Source organism: Salmo salar, chromosome ssa09, assembly GCF_905237065.1.
Source record: "Salmo salar chromosome ssa09, Ssal_v3.1, whole genome shotgun sequence".
Lineage (NCBI taxonomy): Eukaryota > Metazoa > Chordata > Actinopteri > Salmoniformes > Salmonidae > Salmo > Salmo salar.
This window is the reverse complement of record NC_059450.1, coordinates 111,188,958-111,213,527: the sequence shown is the minus strand read 5'-3', so window position 1 is coordinate 111,213,527 and position 24,570 is coordinate 111,188,958. Positions and strand designations below refer to the sequence as shown.

The window sequence follows — 24,570 nt, the reverse complement described above, 5'->3', positions numbered from 1 at the left end:
TTGCATTTGGTTGGGTCGCCCAAAAAGTTACATATTGCCTCTTTAAGTAGTATCTGTACATTCTAAAATATGTACTTTTTACTCGCATACATTTTCCCTGACACCCAAAAGTACTTGCTGCATTTTGAATGCTCAGGCAGGACAGCAATATGGTCCAATTCATGCACCTAGTAATTTAACAGGTTGTCATCCCTACTGCCTCTGATCTAACACAAATACTGTGTCTAAATTGTTAGTGTGCCCGTCTGTCCGTAAATAAAAATAAAAAAACTAGAAAATTGTGCTGTCTAGTTTGCTTAATATAAGGAATTTGATGTATAGCTTTTACTTTTACTCAAGTATGTGTGAGCACTTTTTTTCTACCTTTGACTGACACACACACACACACACACACACACACACACACACACACACACACACACACACACACACACACCGGCCCTCACATACTTGAACATATGGTGGTACACACACACAGTAGAGTATATACAGATGTTCATATCTATTTACAAATTTGACAACTCAAACCATAGAAAGACGGCCCATGCATGCATACTACGTTCACCCATGTAGAAATGTGTGATGCCTAAAACAGATGCTCTACATCTAAAAGGCATCCTATTCCTTATATAATACACTACATTTGACCCCTATCGGCCCTGGTCAAAAGTAGTGCACTAAATAGGGAATAGGGTGCCATTTGGGATGACACCCATGTTCATTCATCAGATTAAAGTGCTGATCTGTTTTGGACATAGAGAAAAGTCACAGCATATCAGATAAACAGGATTGAGACGAGATACTTTTTGGTCTGTAACAGTAACCTGTTTCCCAGACAGTGGCAATAGAATGTCGAGAAAATTGTTGAACAGAGTGACTTCCTGTGTTTTGATAATATTCAGTAACCTTCACCGTCTTGCCAGGACACATAAAACATCCACCATCACAATTATTTGAATTTGAATGGAGACCTGAATTTACCAAGGCTTTAGTCAAAAACACCACTTCAATTTTCTCTCTCCTGTCTTTCTGTCTTTCTTTCTCTTTAATCCGGATTCCAGTCGGAATCAGTTGTCGACCCTGCCCAGTCCGGTGTGCAGTCTGCCGTTGAAGGTCCTGATCGCTTGTAACAACAAGCTGGTCTCCCTTCCCGAAGAGCTCGGCCAACTACGACAGCTCACAGAACTGGTCAGGCCAGTACACACACACACACACACACACACACACACACACACACACACACACACACACACACACACACGGCTTAATTGGCTGTGGGTATCTGGCCGTGTGTTGTTTTCCAGTGTCAAAACCACCATGTTGAATTGCCCGTTTTTTCCCCTTATTGGTAGTCTTTATGTTGTGGTTTGATTACCGTTTAGGCCATCCTTTTCCTCTCCTGCTCTCTCCTCATCCCTCTCTCCAGGACGTGAGTTGTAATGAGATCCAGACACTGCCACCTCAGGTTGGTCGACTGGACTCTCTGCGAGACCTCAACATCCGCCGCAACCACCTGGCCCGCTTGCCCCCAGGTCAACACACACACACACACACACACACACACACACACACACACACACACACACACACACACACACACACACACACACACGGGCGGCAGGTAGCCTTGTGGTTAGAGCGTTGGAATAGTAACCAAAAGTTTGCAAGATCAAATCCCTGAGCTGACAAGGTAAATATCTGTCGTCATGCCCCTGAACAAGGCAGTTAACCCACTGTTCCTAGGCCGCCATTGAAAATAAGAATTTGTTCTTAACTGACTTGCTTAGTTAAATAAAGGTTAAATAAAAAAGAATACAATAAACACACACACTCAACCACCTGGCCTGACGTCGTGTCCACTCTGGTCAACACACACTCAACCACCTGGCCTGACGTCGTGTCCACTCTGGTCAACACACACTCAACCACCTGGCCTGACGTCGTGTCCACTCTGGTCAACACACACACTGTTTAATCCTTAAGAATCCTTTTTTTGGCACTAAACTACATCCAGATACACTGAGTGTAGAAAACATTAAGGACATCTGCTCTTTCCATGACATAGACTGACCAGGTGAATCCAGGTGAAAGCTATGATCCCTTATTGATGCCAGTTGTTAAATCCACTTCAATCAGTGTCGATGGAGGGGAGACAGGTAAAAATTATTTTTAAGCCTTGAGACAATTGAGACATAGAATTTGTATGTGTGCCTTTCAGAGGATGAATGGGCAAGACAAAAGATTTTTGTGCCTTTTGAACAGGGTATGGTAGTAGGGGCCAGGGGCTCCGGTTTGTGCCAAGAACTGCAACTCTGTTGGGTTTTGTACACTACAGTTTCCAGTGTGTATCAAGAATGGTTCACCACCCAAAGGACATCCAGCCAACTTGACACAACTGTGGGAAGCATTGGAGTCAACATGGCCCCTGTGGAATGCTTTCAACACCCTGCAGAGTCCAGGCCCTGATGAATTGAGGCTGTTCTGAGGGCAAAAGTGGAGGTGCAACTCAATATTAGGAAGGAGTTCCTAATGTTTGGTATGCTCAGTTTATACTTCCATACATTTTCTTAAACTGGTACTGGGCTACCTTCAGACTAGTTGTGGGCATCCTAGAACAAAACACCTTTCATTAGAGGGGTCATATTAGTGTGTAGCACAACCTGGTACCAGGCTACCTTCAGACGAGTTGTGGGCATCCTAGAACAAAACACCTTTCATTAGAGGGGTCATATTAGTGTGTAGCACAACCTGGTACTGGGCTACCTTCAGACTAGTTGTGGGCATCCTAGAACAAAACACCTTTCATTAGAGGGGTCATATTAGTGTGTAGCACAACCTGGTACTGGGCTACCTTCAGACTAGTTGTGGGCATCCTAGAACAAAACATCTTTCATTACATTTACATTACATTTTAGTCATTTAGCAGACGCTCTTATCCAGAGCGACTTACAGTAGTGAATGCATACATTTCAATTCATTTCATACATTTTTCCCCCGCCCGTACTGGCCCCCCGTAGAGGGGTCATATTAGTGTGTAGCACAACTTGGTACCGGGCTACCTTCAGACGAGTTGTGGGCATCCTAGAGCAAAACACCTTTCATTAGAGGGATCATATTAGTGTGTAGCACAAACTGTACAGACACTACAGACTGAAGTTGGCTGTGCAAAAAAACACATCTCTAGCTTAAACAGACAGATGTTTTATTTTGCTAATTAGATTTTTGCGGCGCGATGACATCAACTATAAGGGGTTATAGTTAAGCTGTGTCCTATGTCCATACAGAGCTGGCTGCGTTGCCACTGGTGCGTCTGGACTTTTCTTGTAACAAGGTGACATCCATCCCTGTGTGTTACCGCAACCTGCGTCACCTACAGAGCATCGTGCTGGACAACAACCCACTACAGAACCCACCTGCACAGGTAACACACACTAACTATACATTCACCACTATACAAATACACCTTTTGCTCCTAGTCAGTGACTAGTAAACACTTAAACTCTCAGCCTGATTATGGAATTATGACCTGCACCACACAAATGTGTTAATATATCTTAGACAATAGAAGGAACAGTTTGACTATCATGGGTTTCTTTCTCTGTCATTCCCAGATTTGTATAAAGGGGATGATCCATATATTTAAGTATCTGAACAATGAGGCCAGCAAGACTACACCTGAGCTCCCAGACTACGACAGGAGACCACTTGCCTTCGGATCCTGGTGAGACACACGCATACACACACTTCCACTGCTATTAATAATGTGGAGACCATCCCTGGAAGCAACTGTGTGCAGAGGAGCAGCTGGAGGGAGGCAGAACGAGGGGGCACTCTTTCCTCTGCATCTCCCTGCTCCTGTCTTTCTCTGTCGACATCTCTGCTTGTATCTATAACTGTGTGTGTGTGTGTGTGTGTGTGTGTGTGTGTGTGTGTGTGTGTGTGTGTGTGTGTGTGTGTGTGTGTGTGTGTGTGTGTGTGTGTGTGTATATTTATTTATTTATTATTCTGCTCTACAATCTCTCTGCTCTCTGAGCCCTCTGTAAATGTTCAAAGGTACTCTACTAGACACTGTCCAGAGTTTGGGGAGGAGAGATTGAAATTGAGATATAGACGGAGTGGTAAAAACAAAAGGTAGAAAGAGGGAAAGGTTCAGTGGAGTTTACGAGGGAGCGCAGCTGAAAAGGGGAGTTCATCCATTGAGTTGAGAATGGGATGTACCATAACAACCTTGCTCACACCCAGATGTACAAAACAAAACATCCTCATTGGATCCCAGTGGTGTGTTTACTAGAAACCAAACAGATGCAAACAGGTCAAAACAGGGATGGCCCAACCTGAATTTGTCCAATAAGAAACTCTCAATTTCCTTGCAAATCATTTTCTGTTGCAAAGCTTTTTACTACGGTTTTCTACAGGTAGGCTTACCGCGCAACTCACACGTTTTTATTAATCCAGACCTGTATTGCCACTCTCATACAGTTTTACATACCTTTCCTCCTGACAGTCACATAATACAGTTAGCATACTATTCCCACGCATACACACACCCTTCCTCACATATAGATGCAGGCCCTGTCCCCATACTATTACAGAGAGACATATCCACTCCTCCTAGACACACACCCTTCCTCACATATAGATGCAGGCCCTGTCCCCATTCTATTACAGAGAGACATAATCACTCCTCCTAGACACACACCGTACCTGGGTCAAGTACTTCCTTCATTTAGCTTGGCGTTTACACTTGTGACACTATTCCGTTGTACTTCAACTCACTAAATTGCTTTGTTTCATATGCTTGTGTTTTGTTTGCTTTTCATATTGTGTAATTGATGTGTATACTGTAGATATGTGTAGTGTAATTGTTTATTGATGTGTTTTATGCAGGGCTTAAATAAGAAATCAGTCACAGCTCAAGTGTTTGAATGCATTTGACATTGTGTTTTGACCCAGGTCTTGGTCTTAAAGTTGGTCTTATCTTCTGTACTCTTAGTGTGGAGGAGCTGTACCCTGGCCGGCCATACGGAGCGCTGGACTCTGGCTTCAACAGTGTGGACAGTGGAGACAAGAGATGGTCAGGCAACGAGGTGAGACACACGCCACACACACACACACACACACACACACACACACACACACAAGATGGTCAGGCACTGAGGTAAGATCTCAAATAACTCTGGGTCCTCCTAGTAATTGTTGCGTCATTTCACGAAATAGTATATTTTGAGTAGTGTAACTTAGTAAAAAAAAATGTAAATATAGCGCCTGTCAAAATTTTGGACACCTACATATTCAAGGGTTTTTATTATTCTTTAAATTTTTCTACATTTTTCTATTTGAGATTCTTCAAAGTAGCCACCCTTTGCTTTGATGACAGCTTGGCACACTTTTGGCATTCTCTTAACCAGCTTCATGGGGAATGCTTTTCCAACATTCTTGAAGGAGTTCCCACATATGCTGAGCACTTGGCTTCTTTTCATTAACTACATGATTCCATATGTGTTATTTCATAGGTTTGATGTCTTCACTATTATTCTACAATGTAGAAAATAGTAAAAATAAAGAAAAACCTTTGAATGAGTGGGTGTGTCCAAACTTTTGACTGGTCTGTATATCATTTCACATACTTAAATAAAAAGTACAGTATTAAGTTCCATTAAAGTAACAGGTTGAATTTAACAGGATTAATTATTTCATCTTAAATCATCCATAAATCCCCTTGTGAGAGGGGGAATGGAAGCTTATTGTCTGCAACAGGGAGGGACAATTTAAATGCAAGCTTCACATAAACATGTAAATTGTTAACGTTTCCATCCTATCGTTCTATGGGTAACAGGGTTGATGTGTAATGCTTGACGCGCTCAGTTTTCTACCAAAAAAACAAACAGAAAATTGTCAAAAAGAGTAGAACCAGCTCACCTGCTTTTACACTATGATTTGAATATTATATGTTCAATGTTTCTTGAGAAAAAAATATTTTAGATTGAGTAGTTTCACCATATTAAAATGAGAATTCAGTTCACGTAGCAGGGTTGACCTTAAAGTGTAACTGATAGCATTTTAGCAACATGAAAAAAAGAAATCTGTTCATATACACTCCCAGGAAGAATGATACTTTATGCATTTTTTTCCTGACTAGCGATCACTTAAATATTAACGTTTTCAGTAATTCTTAGAATGTTTGGGAATTACGTATTCTAAGGCATTTGTGAAAATTCTATATAGCAATATAGAGTGTGAATGCAGCTCTGCGTTTTGACAATTTATAGACACTGCAGTAGATAAAATGTTTTTATCTCGTACAGGAGCGGAGTCTACACAGACCGGTGCGCCATAGCCAATCAGAGCTACAGTAGGCCTTTATGCAAACAAGCCAGTTGCCACAAAGGCCTGCCATCATTCACTTTGAACTGGACTGTGTGTTTACAGGATCCATAACGAATTACTATGGGAATAAATATCAGTCAATTACAGAAATATTGGAACAAAATTGTCTCATGAATGCAAACAAATTGTTGCTTACTGGAAAATACTCATTCAAACACACATGGTCACGTTGTACAGCGTCATTATGGCTATTAGCAGGGCTATGTTTTGGCCTTTATTCAGATTACAATCGCTCACTGTTGTTTTTTTGAACATTTCAGCAACGTTTCGCGCTGCTCAGAGACAAGCATGGAGAAACCAAAAATGTTCAATTATATTCCATGATATTCTTAAGATATATGTGCTGACTGAATATAAGCAAGTGATGTCTGCTAAATAATCAAGTTAGATTTCTCCAGAAATAAATAATTCTAAATAACAAACTGGCTTTATTTACAAATTAGTGAGAATGTCTCACCGCATGTTCAAGTATTGCCTTTTCTCGCTCACTCTTGGTTAAATGAAAACGAAAGCGATTATTATTAATTGTTTAGAATTATATAAAAGACCCTTAGATATTCTCAGATATACTCACAGATCCTAATGGAAAATGCCCCTTAGATATTAATTTAGAATCCTCTAATCCTCTAAATATAATTTTTGGCAGAGAGTCATTGAAAAAAATATTTTTAGAGATACTGTAGTCCTGCCATAGGCGAAATGATTGTTGGTTACACTACAATTAGGGTGTGGAAATGTTACGCCCCTTAGATATTAACTTAAAATCCTCCAATCCTCTTATACTGAGCCTACTCACGACCGTCATGTTGTACAGCGCAATATATTCCATTCCATCTTAACAGAAACCCTGAGGGTTTAGTTTTTAGTTTTTCTCAGAATACAAACACCATAATATTAATCAAATTAATTAAGCCAAATTTCTTAAAATCAATCCCATGTACTGTAATTACAAAAAAGGTTTTAAATTCTCTGGTAATGCCAACATGGAAGACTATCAAATGCTTCTCAAAGATGCCCTCTGGTGGTCAAACTAGCACTAACTTGCGTTAACATAAAAAATGTCTGACAATTAAATAACGTGCCACAGAATGCTGCAGCAAGCCCGCAAGGTGTGCTGCTGTATGATACAACTTTTAAAGGAGCAGCCACTGCAGGGACTCGGTAGGGATTTTTACGCACTTCAGCGGTCCCGTTCTATGAGCTTGTGTGGCCTACCACTTCGCGGCTGAGCCGTTGTTGCTCCTATACTCTTCCACTTCACAATAACAGCACTTACAGTTGACCCGGGCAGCTCTAGCAGGGTAGAAATTTGACCAACTGACTTGTTGGGAAGGTGGCATCCTATGACAGTGCCACGTTGAAAGTCACTGAGCTCTTCAGTAAGGCCGTTCTACTGGCAATGTTTGACTATGGAGATTGCATGGTTGTGTGCAACAAGTGTGGCTGAAATAGCCAAACTCTAATTTGAAAGGGTGTCCACATACCGTTTGTGTATATGTAGTGTATTTATCGTTAGGCTCTGTGTTATTAGCTTGCTACATGAATAGATACGCTAGCCTATTAGCCACGTTATGACTGACTTGTGATCATTGCCCTTACTAGTCATTCCCAGCCTTAGTTACATGCGTGCTTTTTTGTCAAAATATTGAGTCATTGAACCTGAAACAGTGCATCCAGAATGGAGGCAGCAAACAATGTACCAGGACAGCTGTGATTTACAACCTGAAAGCAATATTTTTTGGGACAACCAAGAAATGTATTGGTGAATTATATTAATCATGCATTGAACTGCATACATCTGTTCTGCAAACAATGCCTTAGTGTACGTCAGGGAACGTCGAGTCAAATAGGTTATATTTTAAGACTTCTTCTAAAGTTGGTTTTGTAGCATAAACTGGGGATTTTATATTTTTGACTGATATTGTGATTGTCTGTTTTTATATCTGCAATGTAGTTAAACCGCTGTCAGTTCCGCTTTAATATAAGGGACAGATGTAAATGAATAACTAATCACATTAAATAAATAATAATATTAAGAAATGACTTTGTCAAAGCAAGAACATAACTAGGGCCTTACAATGATAGCACTGAGTAAAGCCTGTGTGTCTATGCTGATGTCTCAACATTTTACACATCAGCTACCACTGCCACACTTAACAAAGAGCTGCAGTCAGTTTTAGAATGGGTGGCAATTAATAACCTAGTACTAAATATTTCAAAAAGTATTCTATTTGTGACAAACCATTCACTAAACCAGAAACCTCAACAATTGAATAATGTGGCAATTGAGCAAGTTGAGGTGGCTAAACTGCATGGAGTAACCCTGGATTGTAAACTGTCATGGTCAAAACATATTGATGCAATGGTAGCTAAGATGGTGAGAGGTATGTCCGTAATAAAGCACTGCTTTGTTTTCTTGACATTGCATCAACAAAACAAGTCCTACAGGCCCTAGCTTTGTCACACCTGGACCAGACATATGGTCAAGTGCCACAAAGAGGGACATACTTTTGGCAAATTACAGTTGGTCCAGAAAAGAGCAACATGGCTAGCGCTTAAATGTACATGGGGAGCTAACATCAATGACATGCATGTCAATCTCTCCTGGCTCAAAGTGGAAGAGATTGACTTCATCATTACTTGTTTTTGTAAGAAGTGTTGAAGCAGAATGTACCGATCTGTCTGTTTAAACTACTAGCACACAGCTCAGACACCCATACATACCCCACAGAACATGTCACCAGAGGTCTCTTCACAATCCCCAAGTTCAGAACATTCTCCAGGAAACACACAGTACTACACAGAGACATGACTACATGGAATTATTTTCCACATCAAGTAACTCATGCAAGCAGGAAAATCAGATTAAAAAACAGTTAAAACTACACCTTATGGAACAACGCGATCTGTAAAAAGACACACACACACATGCTCTACACATGTACGTTGTAATATTGTTGTATGGTGGTATTGTACATTTTGTATTGTAGATATTGTTGAAGTTGCTTCAATTCTGGTATCAGAACAAAATAGTCAGCACATAGTAACTTCTGATTTATTTGTACTTTAATTAATGCAAACACGTGTGTGGTAAATGGGTGGTTCGTATATATACGGTCTCTGTGACACCTGGCAGGGCAGACAGAGAAGAGAGCGACACATCCTATTGTTCTCTCTTATATACTCTGACAGAGCTAGTTCCCGCTCAATGCTGGCCTGTCAGAGGGAGGAGGAGCGTGGTTTAAACTTGCTCCTCCTATCGTCGGCGTGCAGGCTGGTCCCAGCCTTGTGACGCACTTCCTGTCTCCGGGTGTAGTTCTTCTTGTCTTCAGCAGTTGATTTATCCGTAGTTCATATACTTAATATTGTAGCATAGCTTCCCCAGTATATTATATAAGTTATGCAAACAAATAGCCAGTTCAACCCTAACAATATTTAGTGTGGTGTAATAATGTTATGTGATGTAGTATTTTGTGTTTTATGTCCGATCTAAATGCCTCAATGTATTTGGACCTCAAGAAGAGTAGCCTTGGCACCAGCTAATGGGGATCCCGAATAAAGTCAAATGCAAAACTTGGATGGGGAGCATCGCTGCACAGCTATTTTCAGGTCTCTCTTAAAACCTCTATCAGGTTTAAGTCCAGGCTCCGGCTGGGCCAATCAAGGACATTCAGGGACTTGTCCAGAAGCCACTCCTTTGTTGTCTTGGCTGTGTGCTCTGTTGTGTTGTCCTGTTGGAAGGTGAACCTTTGCCCCAGCTTGAGGTCCTGAGCGTTCTGGAGCAGGTTTTCATCTAGGATCTCCATGTACTTTGCTCTGTTCATCTTTCTCTCGATCGTGATTAGTCTCCCAGACCCTGCTGCTGAAAAACATCCCAACAGCATGATGCTGTTACCACCTTGCTTCACTGTAGGGATGGTGCCAGGTTTCCTCCAGATGTGACTGTTGGCATTCAGGCCAAAAAGTTCAATCTTGGGTTCATCAGACCAGATAATCTTGTTTCTCAAGGTCTGAGAGTCTTTAGATGCCTTTTGGCAAACTCCAAGCGGGCTGTTATGTGCCTTTTACTGAGGAGTTGCTTCCGTCTGGCCACTCTACCATAACGGCCTGATTGGTGGAGTGCTGCAGAGATGGTTGTCCTTCTGGAAGGTTCTCCCATCTCCACAGAGGAATTCTAGAGCTCTGTCGGAGTGACCATCGGGTTCTTGGTCACCTCCCTGAACAAGGCCCTTCTACCCTGATTGCTCAGTTTGGCCAGGCGGCCACCTCTAGAAAGAGTCTTGGTGGTTCCAAACTTATTCCAGTTCAGATTGATGGAGGTCACTGTGTTCTTGGGAACCTTCAATGCTGCAGAAATGTTTTAGTACCCTTCCCCAGATCTATGCCTCGACACAGTCCTGTCTCGGAGCTCTACAGACAATTCCTTCGACCTTATGGCTTGGTTTTTGCTCTGACATGCACTGTCAACTGTGGGACCTTATATTGACAGGTGTGTGCCTTTCCAAATCATGTCCAATTAATTTAATTTGCCACAGGTGGACTTCAATCAAGTTGTAGAAACATCTCAAGGATGATCAATGGAAACAGGATGCACCTGAGCTCAATTTCAAATCTCATAGCAAAGGGTCTGAATACTAATGTAAATAAGGTATTTCACTTTTTTTTTAAATAAATTTGCAAGCATTTCTAAAAACCTGTTTTCCCTTTGTCATTATGGGGTATTGTGTGTAGATTGCTGAGGATATTTTTTCATTTAATCCGTTTTAGAATAAGGTTGTAATGTAGCAAAATTTGTAAAAAGTAAATGGATCTGAATACTTTCCCATGGCACTCTGTGTATATCTTGTATACAGTACCAGTCAAAAGTTAGGACACACTTACTCATTCCAGGGTTTTTCTTGATTTTTACTTTTTTCTACACTGTAGAATAACAGTAAAGACATCAACTATGTAATAACACATATGGAATCATGTAGTAACCAAAACAGTGTTCAACAAATTAAAATCTATTTTATATTTGAGATTCTTCAAAGTAGCCAACTTTTGCCTTGACAGTTTTGCACTTTCTTTACTCTGCTGGAGTTCTTTTAAGAACTTGATGGTATAGCAATAGCTTAATAAACTTGACTTTAACTTGAATCTTCCCTCTTCATTTTCCCCACAAACAAAATCACTAATAGTTTAGGATATTCCGATGAAGTTCAGTTGGTAGACCATGGCACTTGCAACGCCATGGTTGTGGGTTCGATTTCCAAGGGGGGGAAAAAGTACAAAAATGTATTCACTCACTAAGTCACAACTGTTAAATGACTAAAATGTGAATCATATAGTTTTTTTTAAATATTGCCAGTATAATTTAGCAGTTTTGACATGCATCATCCAAACAGCCACTGAAGGTCAAATGAGATCTAATGCCGATGTCTTGGCGACATCTTGCCAATGTGCAAACGCTCTCCATACTACATCAGAGCGATGTATCATGTATACATGGGCCAGATGTTGGCGAACGGTTACAAGATCGAATCCCTGAGCTGACAAGGTGAAAATCTGTTATTCTGCCCCTGAACAAGGCAGTTAACCCACTGTTCCTAGGCCGTCATTGTAAAATAAGCATTTGTTCTTAACTGACTTGCCTAGTTAAATAAAGGAAAAATAAAACCAGGTCTCTTAGTCTTACAGCTCCATGTCATTTCAATAAAAATCTTTAACCCACCTGGCCCTGAATTTACTCAAATATGTGTATTTTACACTCTAGCAGTAGGCCTACATTAAGAGAAATATCATAAAAGACAAAAACTTAGTGAGCATTTCATCCTCAAAGCTCCATGAAGGTCTGCTGTGCGGTATGCAGTAGAATAGTTTGGACTCAACGAGTAGCCTACCAATAGCCGCCAGTCTAATAAATAAGTTTAATATACACAATCACAAAGAAATACGTTCATATTTTGTTTAGGAAGGTCATAAAAATGTACATGATACTAAGACAATTTGTTTCAAAAGAACAGAATGGCATGTTTTAAGATGTATTTCTCTGTGCTATAGTAGCTGAAGCTATGGTTGCTTCATGTCAACAAAATTTATTAACTTGTTATGCTCTTTCAGATAGGGTATAGCAATCAAAACGTCTGACCTGCATGGACCTCTGTAGGATTATCTAGGAACGTAAGCAAGCTTCATAAAGACTCCCTCAAAGATGCCCTCTGGTCGTTTCAATGAGCGTTAACAGTATTAACGGCAACAATGGCTGACAGTATAATACTATGACGTCATGTACTGGAACATGCTCTACCATACCGGAGCATCCTGCAAGCTGTGCTGCAGTGTGACACAACTTTTTAAAGGAAGAACCACTGTATAGTTTGTTTTATTAAAAGACATAGGGTGTGTCTATGTTTGAAAAAATACACGTTTAAATGTTTAGTCGAAAGAACAGAAGACTTTCGGTCGTACACGATTTGTTAGTTGGGGACATCCCTAATGTCAATAAAGGGCAATCGCACAGGTTCTATGATTGCAAGGTAGTGCCATATTTCACTCACACTTATCTCTCCATGCGTTTCTTTCTCTCCTAACTATTTTCTCTTTCATCCCTTGTGTACCTACAGCCCACGGATGAGTTGTCAGACCTGCCACTGCGTGTGGCAGAGATAACTAAAGAACAGAGACAGCGGAGGGAAAGGGAGGAGCACAGGACAACTGGCTCCCATTCTGTGACCAATGGCACATGTGAGAATCAACGCATGTCTGTTTGTGTGTGTGAACTGTAGTGTCATGTACTGTATTTATAGTTTTATTCAATTGTATTCTAGCCTGGGTACCAGTCTGTTTGTGTTAGCATTTCACTCCCTGAGACTCCTTGTCATGCCAGACTGTTTGGCATTTGACACAGCGTAAAAGGCGGTAGGTAGCCTAGTGGTTAGAGCGTTGGACTAGTAACCGAAAGGTTACAAGATCGAAGCCTTGAGCTGACAAGGTAAAAATCTGTTGGTCTGCCCCTGAACAAGGCAGTTAACCCACTGTTCCTAGGCCGTCATTGAAAATAAGAATTTGTTCGTAACTGACTTGCCTAGTTAAATAAAGGTAAAATAAATTTTAAAAAGGAGTGGAATGTTGGCACAAAACGGGTCTGGATTAGGTTCTACATCTGTGGAAATATACACTGAACAAAAATATAAATGTAACTTGCAAAGTGTTTGTCCCATGTTCCATGAGCTGAAATAAAATCCCAGGAATTTTCCTTATGCAAAAAAAGCTTATTTCTCCAATTTTGTGCACAAATGTATTTACTTCCCTGTTCGTGAGCATTTCTCCTTTGCCAAGATAATCAATCCACCTGACAGGTCTGGCATATCAAGAAGCTGATTAAACAGCATGATTGTTACACAGGTGCAACTTGTGCTGGGGACAATAAAGGGCCACACTAAAATGTGTAGATTTAGATGCCACATATCTCCAGTGTTGCGGGAGTGTGAAATTGGCATGCTGACTGCAGGAATGTCCACCAGAGCTATTGCAAGATCATTTCTCCACCATAAACGTCGTTTTAAAGAATTTGGCAGTACTTCCCACCGGCCTCAAAACCGCAGACCATGTGTAACCACACCAGCCCAGGACCTCCACATCTGGCTTCTTCACCTGCGCGATCGTCTGAGACCAGACACTCGGACAGCTGATGAAACTGTGAGTTTGCGCAAAGGTATTTCTTCAGAAACCGTCTCAGGGGGAAGCTCATCTGCGTGCTCGTCATCCTCACCAGGGTCTTGACCTGACTGCAGTTCGGCATTGTAACTGACTTCAGTGGGCAAATGCTCACCTACGATGGCCACTGGCATGCTGGAGAAGTGTGCTCTTCATGGATAAATCCCGGTTTCAACTGTACCGGGCAGATGGCAGACAGCGTGGCATATGTGTATGGCGTCGTGTGGGCGAGCTGTTTGCTGATGTCAATGTTGTGAATAGAGTGCCCCATGGTGGCGGTGGGGTTATGGTATGGGTAAGCTACGGACAACGAACACAATTGCATTTTATCTATGGCCATTTGAATGCACAGAGATACCATGACGAAATCTTGAGGCCCGTTCATGCCATTCATCCGCCGCCATCACCTCAGCATGATAATGCATGGCCACATGTTGCAAGGATCTGTACACAATTCCTGGAAACTGAAAATGTCCCAGTTCTTCCATGGAATGTATACTCACCAGACATGTCACCCGTTGAGCATGTTTGGGATGCTCTGGATTGAAGTGTACGACAGCATGTTCCAGTTCCTGCCAATATCCAGCATCTTCTCACAGCCATTGAAGAGGAGTGGGACAACATTCCACAGGACACAATCAACAGCTTGATCAACTCTATGCGAAGGAGATGTATCGCACTGCATGGGGCAAATGGTGGTCACACCAGATACTGACTTTTTTTTTAAGGTATCTGTGACCAACAGATTCGTATCTGCATTCCCAGTCGTGAAATCCACAGATCAGGGCCTAATGAATTTATTTCAATTGACTGATGAACTGTAACTCAAATCTTTATTGTTGCATTTATATTTTTGTTCAGTGTATATTCTACATCTTGCTTCTTTTTACTATGAACTTGTGTGTAATCTGCCTTTCTGTCTTGTCTGTCTATCTGTCTGTGAGTAGTAGAGGCAGAGCTGGAGCAGATCGACTTTATAGACAGTTGTACAGGAGAGGAGGAGGAGGAAGAGGAGGAGGGTAGGAGAGAAGTAGCAGAAACCATCAGCCTCAGTTCCCAGTTCATGGCTTACATTGAGCACCGCGTCACCAGAGAGGTAAGTGTGTTGCATGTATTTGCGTGTGTGTGATATAAAATAGATATGCCATTCAGCAGACACTTTTATCCAAAGGGATTTAGTCATGCGTGCATATGTTTTGTACGCGTGGCCCCAGTGGGAATCACTCACACCCATACAAGCTCCATGCTCCGCCAACTCTGTTCATGCGTGTGTGTGTGTACGACTGGCTAGTGTGCACAGGACTGTATGTAGAAGGCTGGGGGTGCGTTCATCACGACGGAACAGTATGCAACATTTAATTCAACAGAAACTACTGTTCTGAATGACCAGTTGAAGAACCTGATTGTGGTGGCACAGTAAGCGATTGTGTATGGTGTGCTCCTTGAGTTTTGCAATTTGAAATGGTCACATCCATATTGATTAGACCGCACTTCGCCACACTCCCCAAACGGGAGCAAACGTACCTCAAAGGCTGTTGAACAATGGTTTGCACCATTTTGGGGAATCGTGTCATTCAGTGCAAATCTTCACGCAACATAGCAAATGTTGAACCGAACTGAACCCACCCCTGGTGTGTGTGTGTGTTTGTGGTGTAAGGGTGAGATCGTGGCTGGTGTTGTTGATGACTGTCTCTTTGTAGGGCTCTCCAGTCAAGTCCAACTCCTCCAGAGACTTGAGGACAGATGACCCGAGGCGACACAATTCTCTGCAGAACAGGTAGGAAGACCTACACACACACATCCTACCTATCTATCTAGTAACTTGACCTATAACCAATGTTCCCTCTAAACTGCGCACACGAACAGTACTCCCAAGACTGCCGCGCAGAAATATCAGCCCACAGAGAGAAGCACGAGATTTGAACTTCAGATCAAAATGTTATGTCACATGCACTGAATACAACAGGTGTAGACCTTACAGTGAAATGCTTACTTACAAGCCCTTAACCAACAATGCACTTTTAAGAAAAATAAGTGTTATGTAATAAATAGATAAGTAAAAAATAACATAATTAAAGAGCAGCAGTAAAATAACAGTAGCGAGGTTATACACAGGTACCGGTACAGGGGGCACTGGTTAGTTGAGGTAATTAAGGTAATATGTATGTATATATAGGTAGAGTTAAAGTGACTATGCATAGATAATAAACAGAATAGCAGCAGTATAGAAGGGGGGGAACAATGCAAATAGTCTGGGTAGCCATTTGATTAGCTCTTCAGGAGTCTTATGGCTTGGGGGTAGAAGCTGTTTACCTCTATGGGCTAGGTGGGATGCTTGCGTCCCACCTACTCAACAGCCAGTTGAATCCTGTGGCGCGTTATTCAAATACCTTAGATATGCTATAACTTCAATTTTTCAAAAATATGACTATTTTACACAATTTTAAAGATAAGACTCTCGTTAATCTAACCACACTGTCCGATTTCAAAAAGGCTTTACAACGAAAGCAAAACATTAGATTGTCAGCAGAGTACCCAGCCAGAAATAATCAGACACCCATTTTTCAAGCTAGCATATAATGTCACATAAACCCAAACCACAGCTAAATGTAGCACTAACCTTTGATGATCTTCATCAGATGACAACCCTAGGACATTATGTTATACAATATATGCATGTTTTGTTCAATCAAGTTCATATTTATATCAAAAACCAGCTTTTTACATTAGCATGTGACTAGCATGTGACTAGCATTCCCACCGAACACTGCCGGTGAATTTACTAAATTACTCACGATAAACGTTCACAAAAAGCATAACAATTATTTTAAGAATTATAGATACAGAACTCCTCTATGCACTCGATGTGTCCGATTTTAAAATAGCTTTTCGGTGAAAGCACATTTTGCAATATTCTCAGTAGATAGCCCGGCATCACAGGGCTAGCTATTTAGACACCCAGCAAGTTTAGCACTCATCAAAGTCAGATTTACTATAAGAAAAATGTTATTACCTTTGTTGTCTTCGTCAGAATGCACTCCCAGGACTTCTACTTCAATAACAAATGTTGGTTTGGTCCAAAATAATCCATCGTTATATCCAAACAGCGGCGTTTTGTTCGTGCGTTCTAGACACTATCCTAAAGGGTAAATAAGGGTGGCGAGCATGGCGCAATTCGTGACAAAAAAATCTAAATATTCCATTACCGTACTTCGAAGCATGTCAACCGCTGTTTAAAATCAATTTTTATGCCATTTTTCTCATAAAAAAGCGATAATATTCCGACCGTGAATCTGCTTTTAGGTAAACAGACAAAGGAAAAGAAAGCATTCGGTCGAAGTGGGCACGCGCCTAAGCCCATAGTACTCTGAGTGGCCACTTGCCAAAAGCGATAAAGTGTTTCAGCCAGAGCCTGCCTCGATATCGTTCAGCTTTTTCCCGGGCTCTGAGACCCTATGGAAGCCGTAGGAAGTGTCACGTTATTGCACAGATCCTGAGTCTTCAATAAAAAGAGCCAAGATGAAACACTACTTCTCAGACAGGCCACTTCCTGCTTGAAATCTTCTCAGGTTTTGGCCTGCCATATGAGTTCTGTTATACTCACAGACACCATTCAAACAGGTTTAGAAACTTTAGGGTGTTTTCTATCCAAAGCCAATAATTATATGCATATTCTAGTTACTGGGCAGGAGTAGTAACCAGATTAAATCGGGTACGTTTTTTATCCAGCCGTGTCAATACTGCCCCCTAGCCCTAACAGGTTAAGAAGCCTTTTGGTCCTAGACTTGGCGCTCCGGTACCGCTTGCTGTGTGGTAGCAGAGAGAACAGTCTATTACTAGGGTGGCTGGAGTCTTTGACCATTTTTAGGGCCTTCCTCTGACTCCACCTGGTATAGAGGTTCTGGATGGCAGGAAGCTTGGCCCCAGTGATGTACTGGACTGTACGCACTACCCTCTGTAGTGCCTTGCGGTCAGAGGCCGAGCAGTTGCCATACCAGGCAGTGATGCAACCAGTCAGGATGCTCTCGATGGTGCAGCTGTTGAACGTTTTGAGGATCTGAGGACCCATGACAAATCTTTTCAGTCTCCTGAGAGGGAATAGGCTTTGTAGTGCCCTCTTCACGACTGTCTTGGTGTGTTTGGAGCGTGATAGTTTGTTGGTTGTGATCTCAACCTGCTCCACAAAAACAAACATTTAGCCTAACGGCCAACATTAGGTACAATAATATAAATATTCATTGGTCCAGAGCCAGGCGGAGAATGACGTGTTGAAGAGGGCGAGGAACGAGATGGAGTCACAGTCCATGCCAGGCACACCTGTGAGCTCTGGAACTCCACCTCCGACAGGCAGAGTCAACATACTTGGCGGGTTCATCAGGTCATCGGTTCACCCTGACATTTCCATTCCTCTTCTGACAACAGAAATTGACCAACTGCTCACCAGGCACAGCAAGGGCTGTCTGGGCCGTTATGCTGTTCTGCTATTCCAAGGATGTGTAACCGAAGAGAGATACCACGAGTGGGCACAGAATACCAACTGGGATGAATCCCGAGGCACATGTGGCTTACCAGTGAACCTCCGGGTGTTCATCATTAATACTGTGTCTCAGAAGTTTCTGTCCATGACTGATGCAACCCGAAAAAGCATTAAAGAAAGAGTTAATGAGTACTTGAGGTCACCGAGTGAGACTGGACATGGCCTGCTCTCCCTTATGTTAGGAATTAGGCACTTTCCCATGTTTACTACAGTATGTACTAAAGGCTATGTTTACTTGTCAGACTGCACAGTAGCCTAATAAACAAATGCAGGCGGCTTCTATCTTCTAAATGCTTTATTATCCAAATGTAAAAGCATATACTGTACAGTACTGTATTTCTTCATCAGCATCTTTATGCTTCGTTAAATAAAATAATGATAAATACTATTTCAAAATGCAGATGTTGATTTAGTTATGGATCTATAACGAATTACTATGGCAATAAATATCACTGATTTACAGGAATATTGGAACAAAGTTGTCTAATGAAGGTAAACACTTTAGAGTCCTCCAATGCTCTTTTGCTGTAGCCCACTCCTGACCGTCACGTTGTATAGTGCCATATTTTCGATTCCATCCTAACGGAAATCCTAAGGGTTTTCTTTTTCTTTTTTCTCACAATAGAAACACCATAATATTAATTGAATTAATTAAGCCACATTTCTTAAAATCAATCCCATATACTATGTTATTACAAAAAAGGTTTTAAATTATCTTGTAATACCAACATGGTAGACTTTCAAATGCTTCTCAAAGATGCCCTCTGGTGGTAAAACTAGCACTAACTTGCATTAACAGAAAATATTTCTGACAATTGAATAACATGCCACAGAATGCTGCAGCAGCCCGCAAGGTGTGCTGCTGTATGAAGCGACTTTTAAAGGAGGAACCTCTGTAGAAGTAATTTAGCTCGTCTAGTAGGCTTGTGTCACTGGGCAGCTCAGACTTTGTAGTCTGTAATGGTTTGCAAGCTCTGCCACTTGCGACGAGCGTCGGAGCCGGTGTAGTACAATTCAATCTTAGTCCTGTATTGATGCTTTGCCTGTTTGATCGCTCGTCGGAGGGCATAGCGGGATTTCTTATAAGCTTCTTGATTAGAGTCCCGCTCCTTGAAAGCAGCAACTCTATCCTTTAGCTCAGTGAGGATGCTGCCTGGAATCCATGGCTTCTGGTTGGGTATGTACGTACAGTCACTGTGGGGACGATGTCATTAATGCACTTATTGATGAAGCCAGTGACTGATGTGGTGCACTACTCAATGCCATTGGAAGATTATTTTTCTTTTATTCGTCAGTGTTCCTATTTATTTTTTGTCACGGGTTGTTGTCCGGATAGGTGCACCTGATTCAGCTGCCCTACGCGCCGTGTAGGCAAACTGTTGCCATTTTGATCCATTTCATGTGTCTGACATTACAATCTCTGCCTTCCCGGTGGGCCCAGAGGGCAAGCCAAGTGCACTATAGGCCTACCGCTGGCCAATCGGATGGCTCAGATGACCGTGTCTGCAGTAAAGCATAAAAGAAAGCTACAGCAAAGTTGATACTGTGAGATTTCAAAATGTTTAAAACCATGACTACAGAGAGACTCAACGAATACAGCAAAGAGCTGCTGTTTTTATGAGTGAGTTCATGTTTAAGTTATTTTTCAGCATTGTCAACACTTTGTATTCAACACTTTTATAAGCCATATAATCCACTTTCTTCCTATTTCCACTCATATCTACAACCAGCACAGCAGCAGTAATGAATGAGTAGGAAAGTGTATCTATAAACTTGCGTTGGGTCTTTTATAATATCGAGGAATATTTCACTTTCTCTGTTCATAGGAGAAACAACATGAATTTGTGCATGAGGCAGAAATAATGCGGTTCGAGTCGAGTTTCGCCATCAGCTGGAAGACGGTGTCCCTTTTTGGTCAGTGTCAGTGGAGGAAAGGGAAAGCGGAGGGATGTTGAGAGACGGACCCCTCAGTCTGCTGCTCTCTCCCTCCGCTGAGACTGACCATCAGATGCAGGCATCATCAGCCCAGTAAAATAAAAAGCGTATTATTATTTAAATGTATGCTCACTCACTTGGGCTTCACAAGTAATACAACAACGGATCTATCACCGGTGTGATCATATAGCCTACCTTAAATTTTGAAATATAATTTTAAAACATTTACCCCGAACAGGAATGCATTCATTGCCAGGGAAATTCAAGCAAAGATAATATGCAGTGATAATGTATTGGGCCATTAGTTTACTGTACAAACCTCATTGCTACAGAACTGTTTTTAATTGGTTAATGTTGCGTAGGCTTACGCTTTTTAAGTCATGCAAAAAAGAATCTAAGCGGTGGATCTCTGCTTGCATTTTGACTCGGTGATCTTGACTCAGAAAAGGTTGTTGACCACTGTTGTAGAGTTTTCCCTGTTAACACTATCAACGTTTCCCTTTACTGTGGCAATTGTGATCGAATCAACGCAATATTACACTTTCAACGCAACGTACCGAAACAGAATAAACCATGCAAGACATTTTGTTGTAGGCAGAAAGCATCGGAGTAGGATTTTATTGTGTTGGCATACTCTTCTCAACCCGTACTTTACACAGACTGGTGTGGCAAAAACAATCAGAGCTGCATTAGGTATTTATGCGAATAGACCATTGCCATTTATGGATCTGTGCCATTTACTTTGAACTGGACCGTGTTTACAGCATGAGCGGTCGCTTGTTTTGAAATCAAAGCGAGAGCTGCATGTAGCCACGTGTGCACATTATGTTTATGTCCTGCTAGTTAGTGAGTTATTAGCCCAGTTATAGATCATTTGTAATCAGCAATAGGGGAGTGATTGCTTCCAACAAGAGTACAAAACGTGTATATTTCTAGAAATCTTTGAAAAGCGAGTCAGGTAAAGAGCTTTTTTTGTCTTAAAATAGTCAATAGGCAGAGGTTAGCATAATTTGTCCGATTCTCTGTGATAATGGTATGGAAATAATAAAGCATTTTATTTTGTAAGGTGGTTTCTTGCATGAAACAACATTGTAAGTCACCTCGTCTGTTTACCAAGTGGATAAACAGATTAATGTCAAGCCCTGTGTTTTATTTTCCATTCTCATGGAATGTAGGCCTATATTGAATCATCACACTTTGGCTTCTACTGTAGGCTGAATGATAGAACAGCTATTTCCATGCTGAAATGTTATGGGATGCATTGTCTCCATTGTTTTTGATAGTAGGCCACTCTGGTAGGCCTACATTATGATCAAATAGCCACAGTAGTCTACAGTGGCTTGTAAAAGGTTTCACCCCCCTTGGCATTTTTCCTAATTTGGTAGTTTATAACCTGTAATTAAAATTGATTTTGGGGGGGGGTTGTATCATTTGATTTACACAACATGCCTACCACTTTGAAGATGCAAAATATTTTTTCATTGTGAAACAAACAAGAAATAAGACTAAATAAACTGAACTTGAGCGTGCTAAACTATTCACCGCCGCAAAGTCAATACTTTGTAGAGACACCTTTTGCAGCAATTAGTTACAAGTCTCTTGGGGTATGTCTCTAAGCTTGGCACATCTAGCCACTGGGATTCTTCAAGGCAAAACTGCTGCAGCTCCTTCAAGTTGGATGGGTTCTGCTTGTATACAGCAATCTTGTAAGTCATACCACAGATACTCAATTGGATTGTGGTCTGGGCTTTGACTAGGCCATTCCAAGACATTTAAATATTTCCCCTTAAACCACTCGAGTGTTGCTTTATCAGCATGCTTAGGGTCATTGTCCTGCTGGAAGGTGAACCTCCGTCCCAGTCTCAAATCTCTGGAAGACTGAAACAGGTTTCCCTCAATAATTTCCCTGCATTTAGCTCCATCCATCATTCCTTCAATTCTGACCAGTTTCCCAGTCCCTGCCGATGGAATAACATACCCACAGCATGAAGCTGCCACAACCATGCTTCACTGTGGGGATGTAGTTCTTGGGGTGATGAGAGGTGTTGGGTTTGTGCCAGACATAGCGTTTTCCTTGATGGCCAAAAAGCTCAATTTTAGTCTCATCTAACCAGAGTACCTTCTTTCATTTGTTTGGGGAGTCTCCCACATGCCTTTTGGCAAACATCAAACGTGTTTGCTTATTTTTTTTCTTAAAGCAATGGCTTTTTTCTGGCCACTCTTCTGTAAAGCCCAGCTCTGTGGAGTGTACAGCTTAAAGTGGTCCTATGGACAGATACTTCAATCTCCGCTGTGAAGCTTTGCTGCTCCTTCAGGGTTATCTTTGGTCTCTTTGTTTGCCTCTCTGATTAATGCCCTCCTTGCCTGTTCTGTGAGTTTTGGTGGCTTTGGCAGCTTTGTTGTGGTGCCATATTCTTTCTATTTAAAAAAAATGGATTTAATGGTGCTCCGTTTTTTTTATAACCCAACCCTGATCTGTACTTCTCCACAACTTTGTCCCTGACAAGTTTGGAGTGCTCCTTGGTCTTCATGGTGCTGCTTGTTTGGTGGTGCTTCTTAGTGGTGTTGCAGACTCTGGGGCCTTTCAGAACATGTGTGTGTGTGTATATATACTGAGATCATGTGACAGATCACGTGACACTTAGATTGCTCATAGATGGACTTAATTTAACTAATTATTTGACTGCTGAAGGTAATTGGTTGCACCAGATCTTATTTAGAGGCTTCATAGCAAAGGGGATAAATACATATGCACACACCACTTTCCCGTTTTAAATTTTTTTCATTCCACTTCACCAATTTGGACTATTTTGTGTATGTCCATTTACATGAAATCCAAATAAAATTCCATTTAAATTACAGGTTGTAATGCAACAAAATAGGAAAAATGACAAGGGGGTGAATACTTTTGCAAGCCGCTGTACATGGCCAATGTTAAAACTGTAACTTAAAGTGGGTACAGCTTCAGTGTTCACAGTAAATGCGTACTGGAAGTTGCACAGAATTTTCACAAGTTCAAGTTTGCGCTCAGCAGACCTGAAATTTGCTCAGTCAGTGCTGAAAATGTTTTGAAGGAATATTGCCTATAACAGTGCTGTATATGACGTATAACTCAGTCCAGCTCTTTGGCAGATTCTCAGTCTGTGTTGTCGTGTCTCTGTTCAGTTTTTCACAAATGTTTTTGGACTCAAGAAATTACTGTGCCCAGCAGACCATAAAATCTCCAGTCTAAATAAAGATATCTAATCTGTGTTGAGTTAGATTACACATCTAACCCCCCCCCTTCCCCCATCTGTCTCCCACCCACCCCCCTCCCTCAGGACTGCACATGATCCAGCCTCTTCTGCCTCTAATCAGGTAACCCAAGTGTGTCTAAATGCTGTGTACAGCTTCCAATACTGATTATTACTACGTCAATTACTTTCATGGTTTAAAACGTGATTTATTGAGTCTAAATGTCGATACCGCCTCTTTTCAACTCCTCTCCTCTCTTCCTCATGCCGCCTCCTCACCGTCTTTCTGTTTCCCTCTGCTATCTTCCTTCCTTTCTCTCCTCTCTTTGTTTTCTTTCCTCCCTCTTCCTCTCTCTCCCCCCTCCCTCTCTCCCTGTGTTCAGAGAGGGTCAGTGGCCAGGGTTGGTCCGTGCGGGGGCGTGGAGCGTGTGCGGAGGATGGCCCAGTTGGCCGCCCTGCGGTACGAGGAGGAGAGGCAGAAGTCGCGATCAGTGCAGCGGGACACCGTCATGACCTACGTCAAGGTTCCTCCGACTACTATTCATTTTTATTCTGTTGATTTATGTCTTGCTCTTGTATCACTGTGTGGTGACTTGACGATAGAGTGCTGACACATGATGTGTATGTATCTATAGTAGTCTTCATGTTTTTAAAATGTTAAAGATAAATATGAATGACCTCAATTGAAAGTGACATTCTCTAGCGCTTCATTATCTGATCTCAAATCCAAGTAGCTTGAGTTGTGAGCTTAAAAAAAACATTTTGACTTTTGGAGAGCTC

At 41.6% G+C, this 24,570-nt stretch overlaps 1 protein-coding gene across 5 annotated transcripts in view; it reads left to right on the top strand.

The window, feature by feature from the left end:
• The window catches only part of LOC106612433 (DISP complex protein LRCH3), a 96,650-nt gene that overhangs the window by 37,293 nt on the left and 34,787 nt on the right, over nt 1–24,570 (top strand). For all 5 annotated transcript variants that reach the window (XM_045724316.1, XM_014213552.2, XM_014213551.2 and 2 more), the window contains exons 3-12: nt 1,062–1,188; nt 1,427–1,532; nt 3,285–3,421; nt 3,612–3,721; nt 4,994–5,087; nt 12,993–13,113; nt 15,033–15,181; nt 15,786–15,862; nt 23,878–23,914; nt 24,174–24,314. In XM_045724316.1, coding sequence (XP_045580272.1) covers nt 1,062–1,188; nt 1,427–1,532; nt 3,285–3,421; nt 3,612–3,721; nt 4,994–5,087; nt 12,993–13,113; nt 15,033–15,181; nt 15,786–15,862; nt 23,878–23,914; nt 24,174–24,314 — 1,099 coding nt within the window. The remainder of the gene's footprint in view (nt 1–1,061; nt 1,189–1,426; nt 1,533–3,284; nt 3,422–3,611; nt 3,722–4,993; nt 5,088–12,992; nt 13,114–15,032; nt 15,182–15,785; nt 15,863–23,877; nt 23,915–24,173; nt 24,315–24,570) is intronic.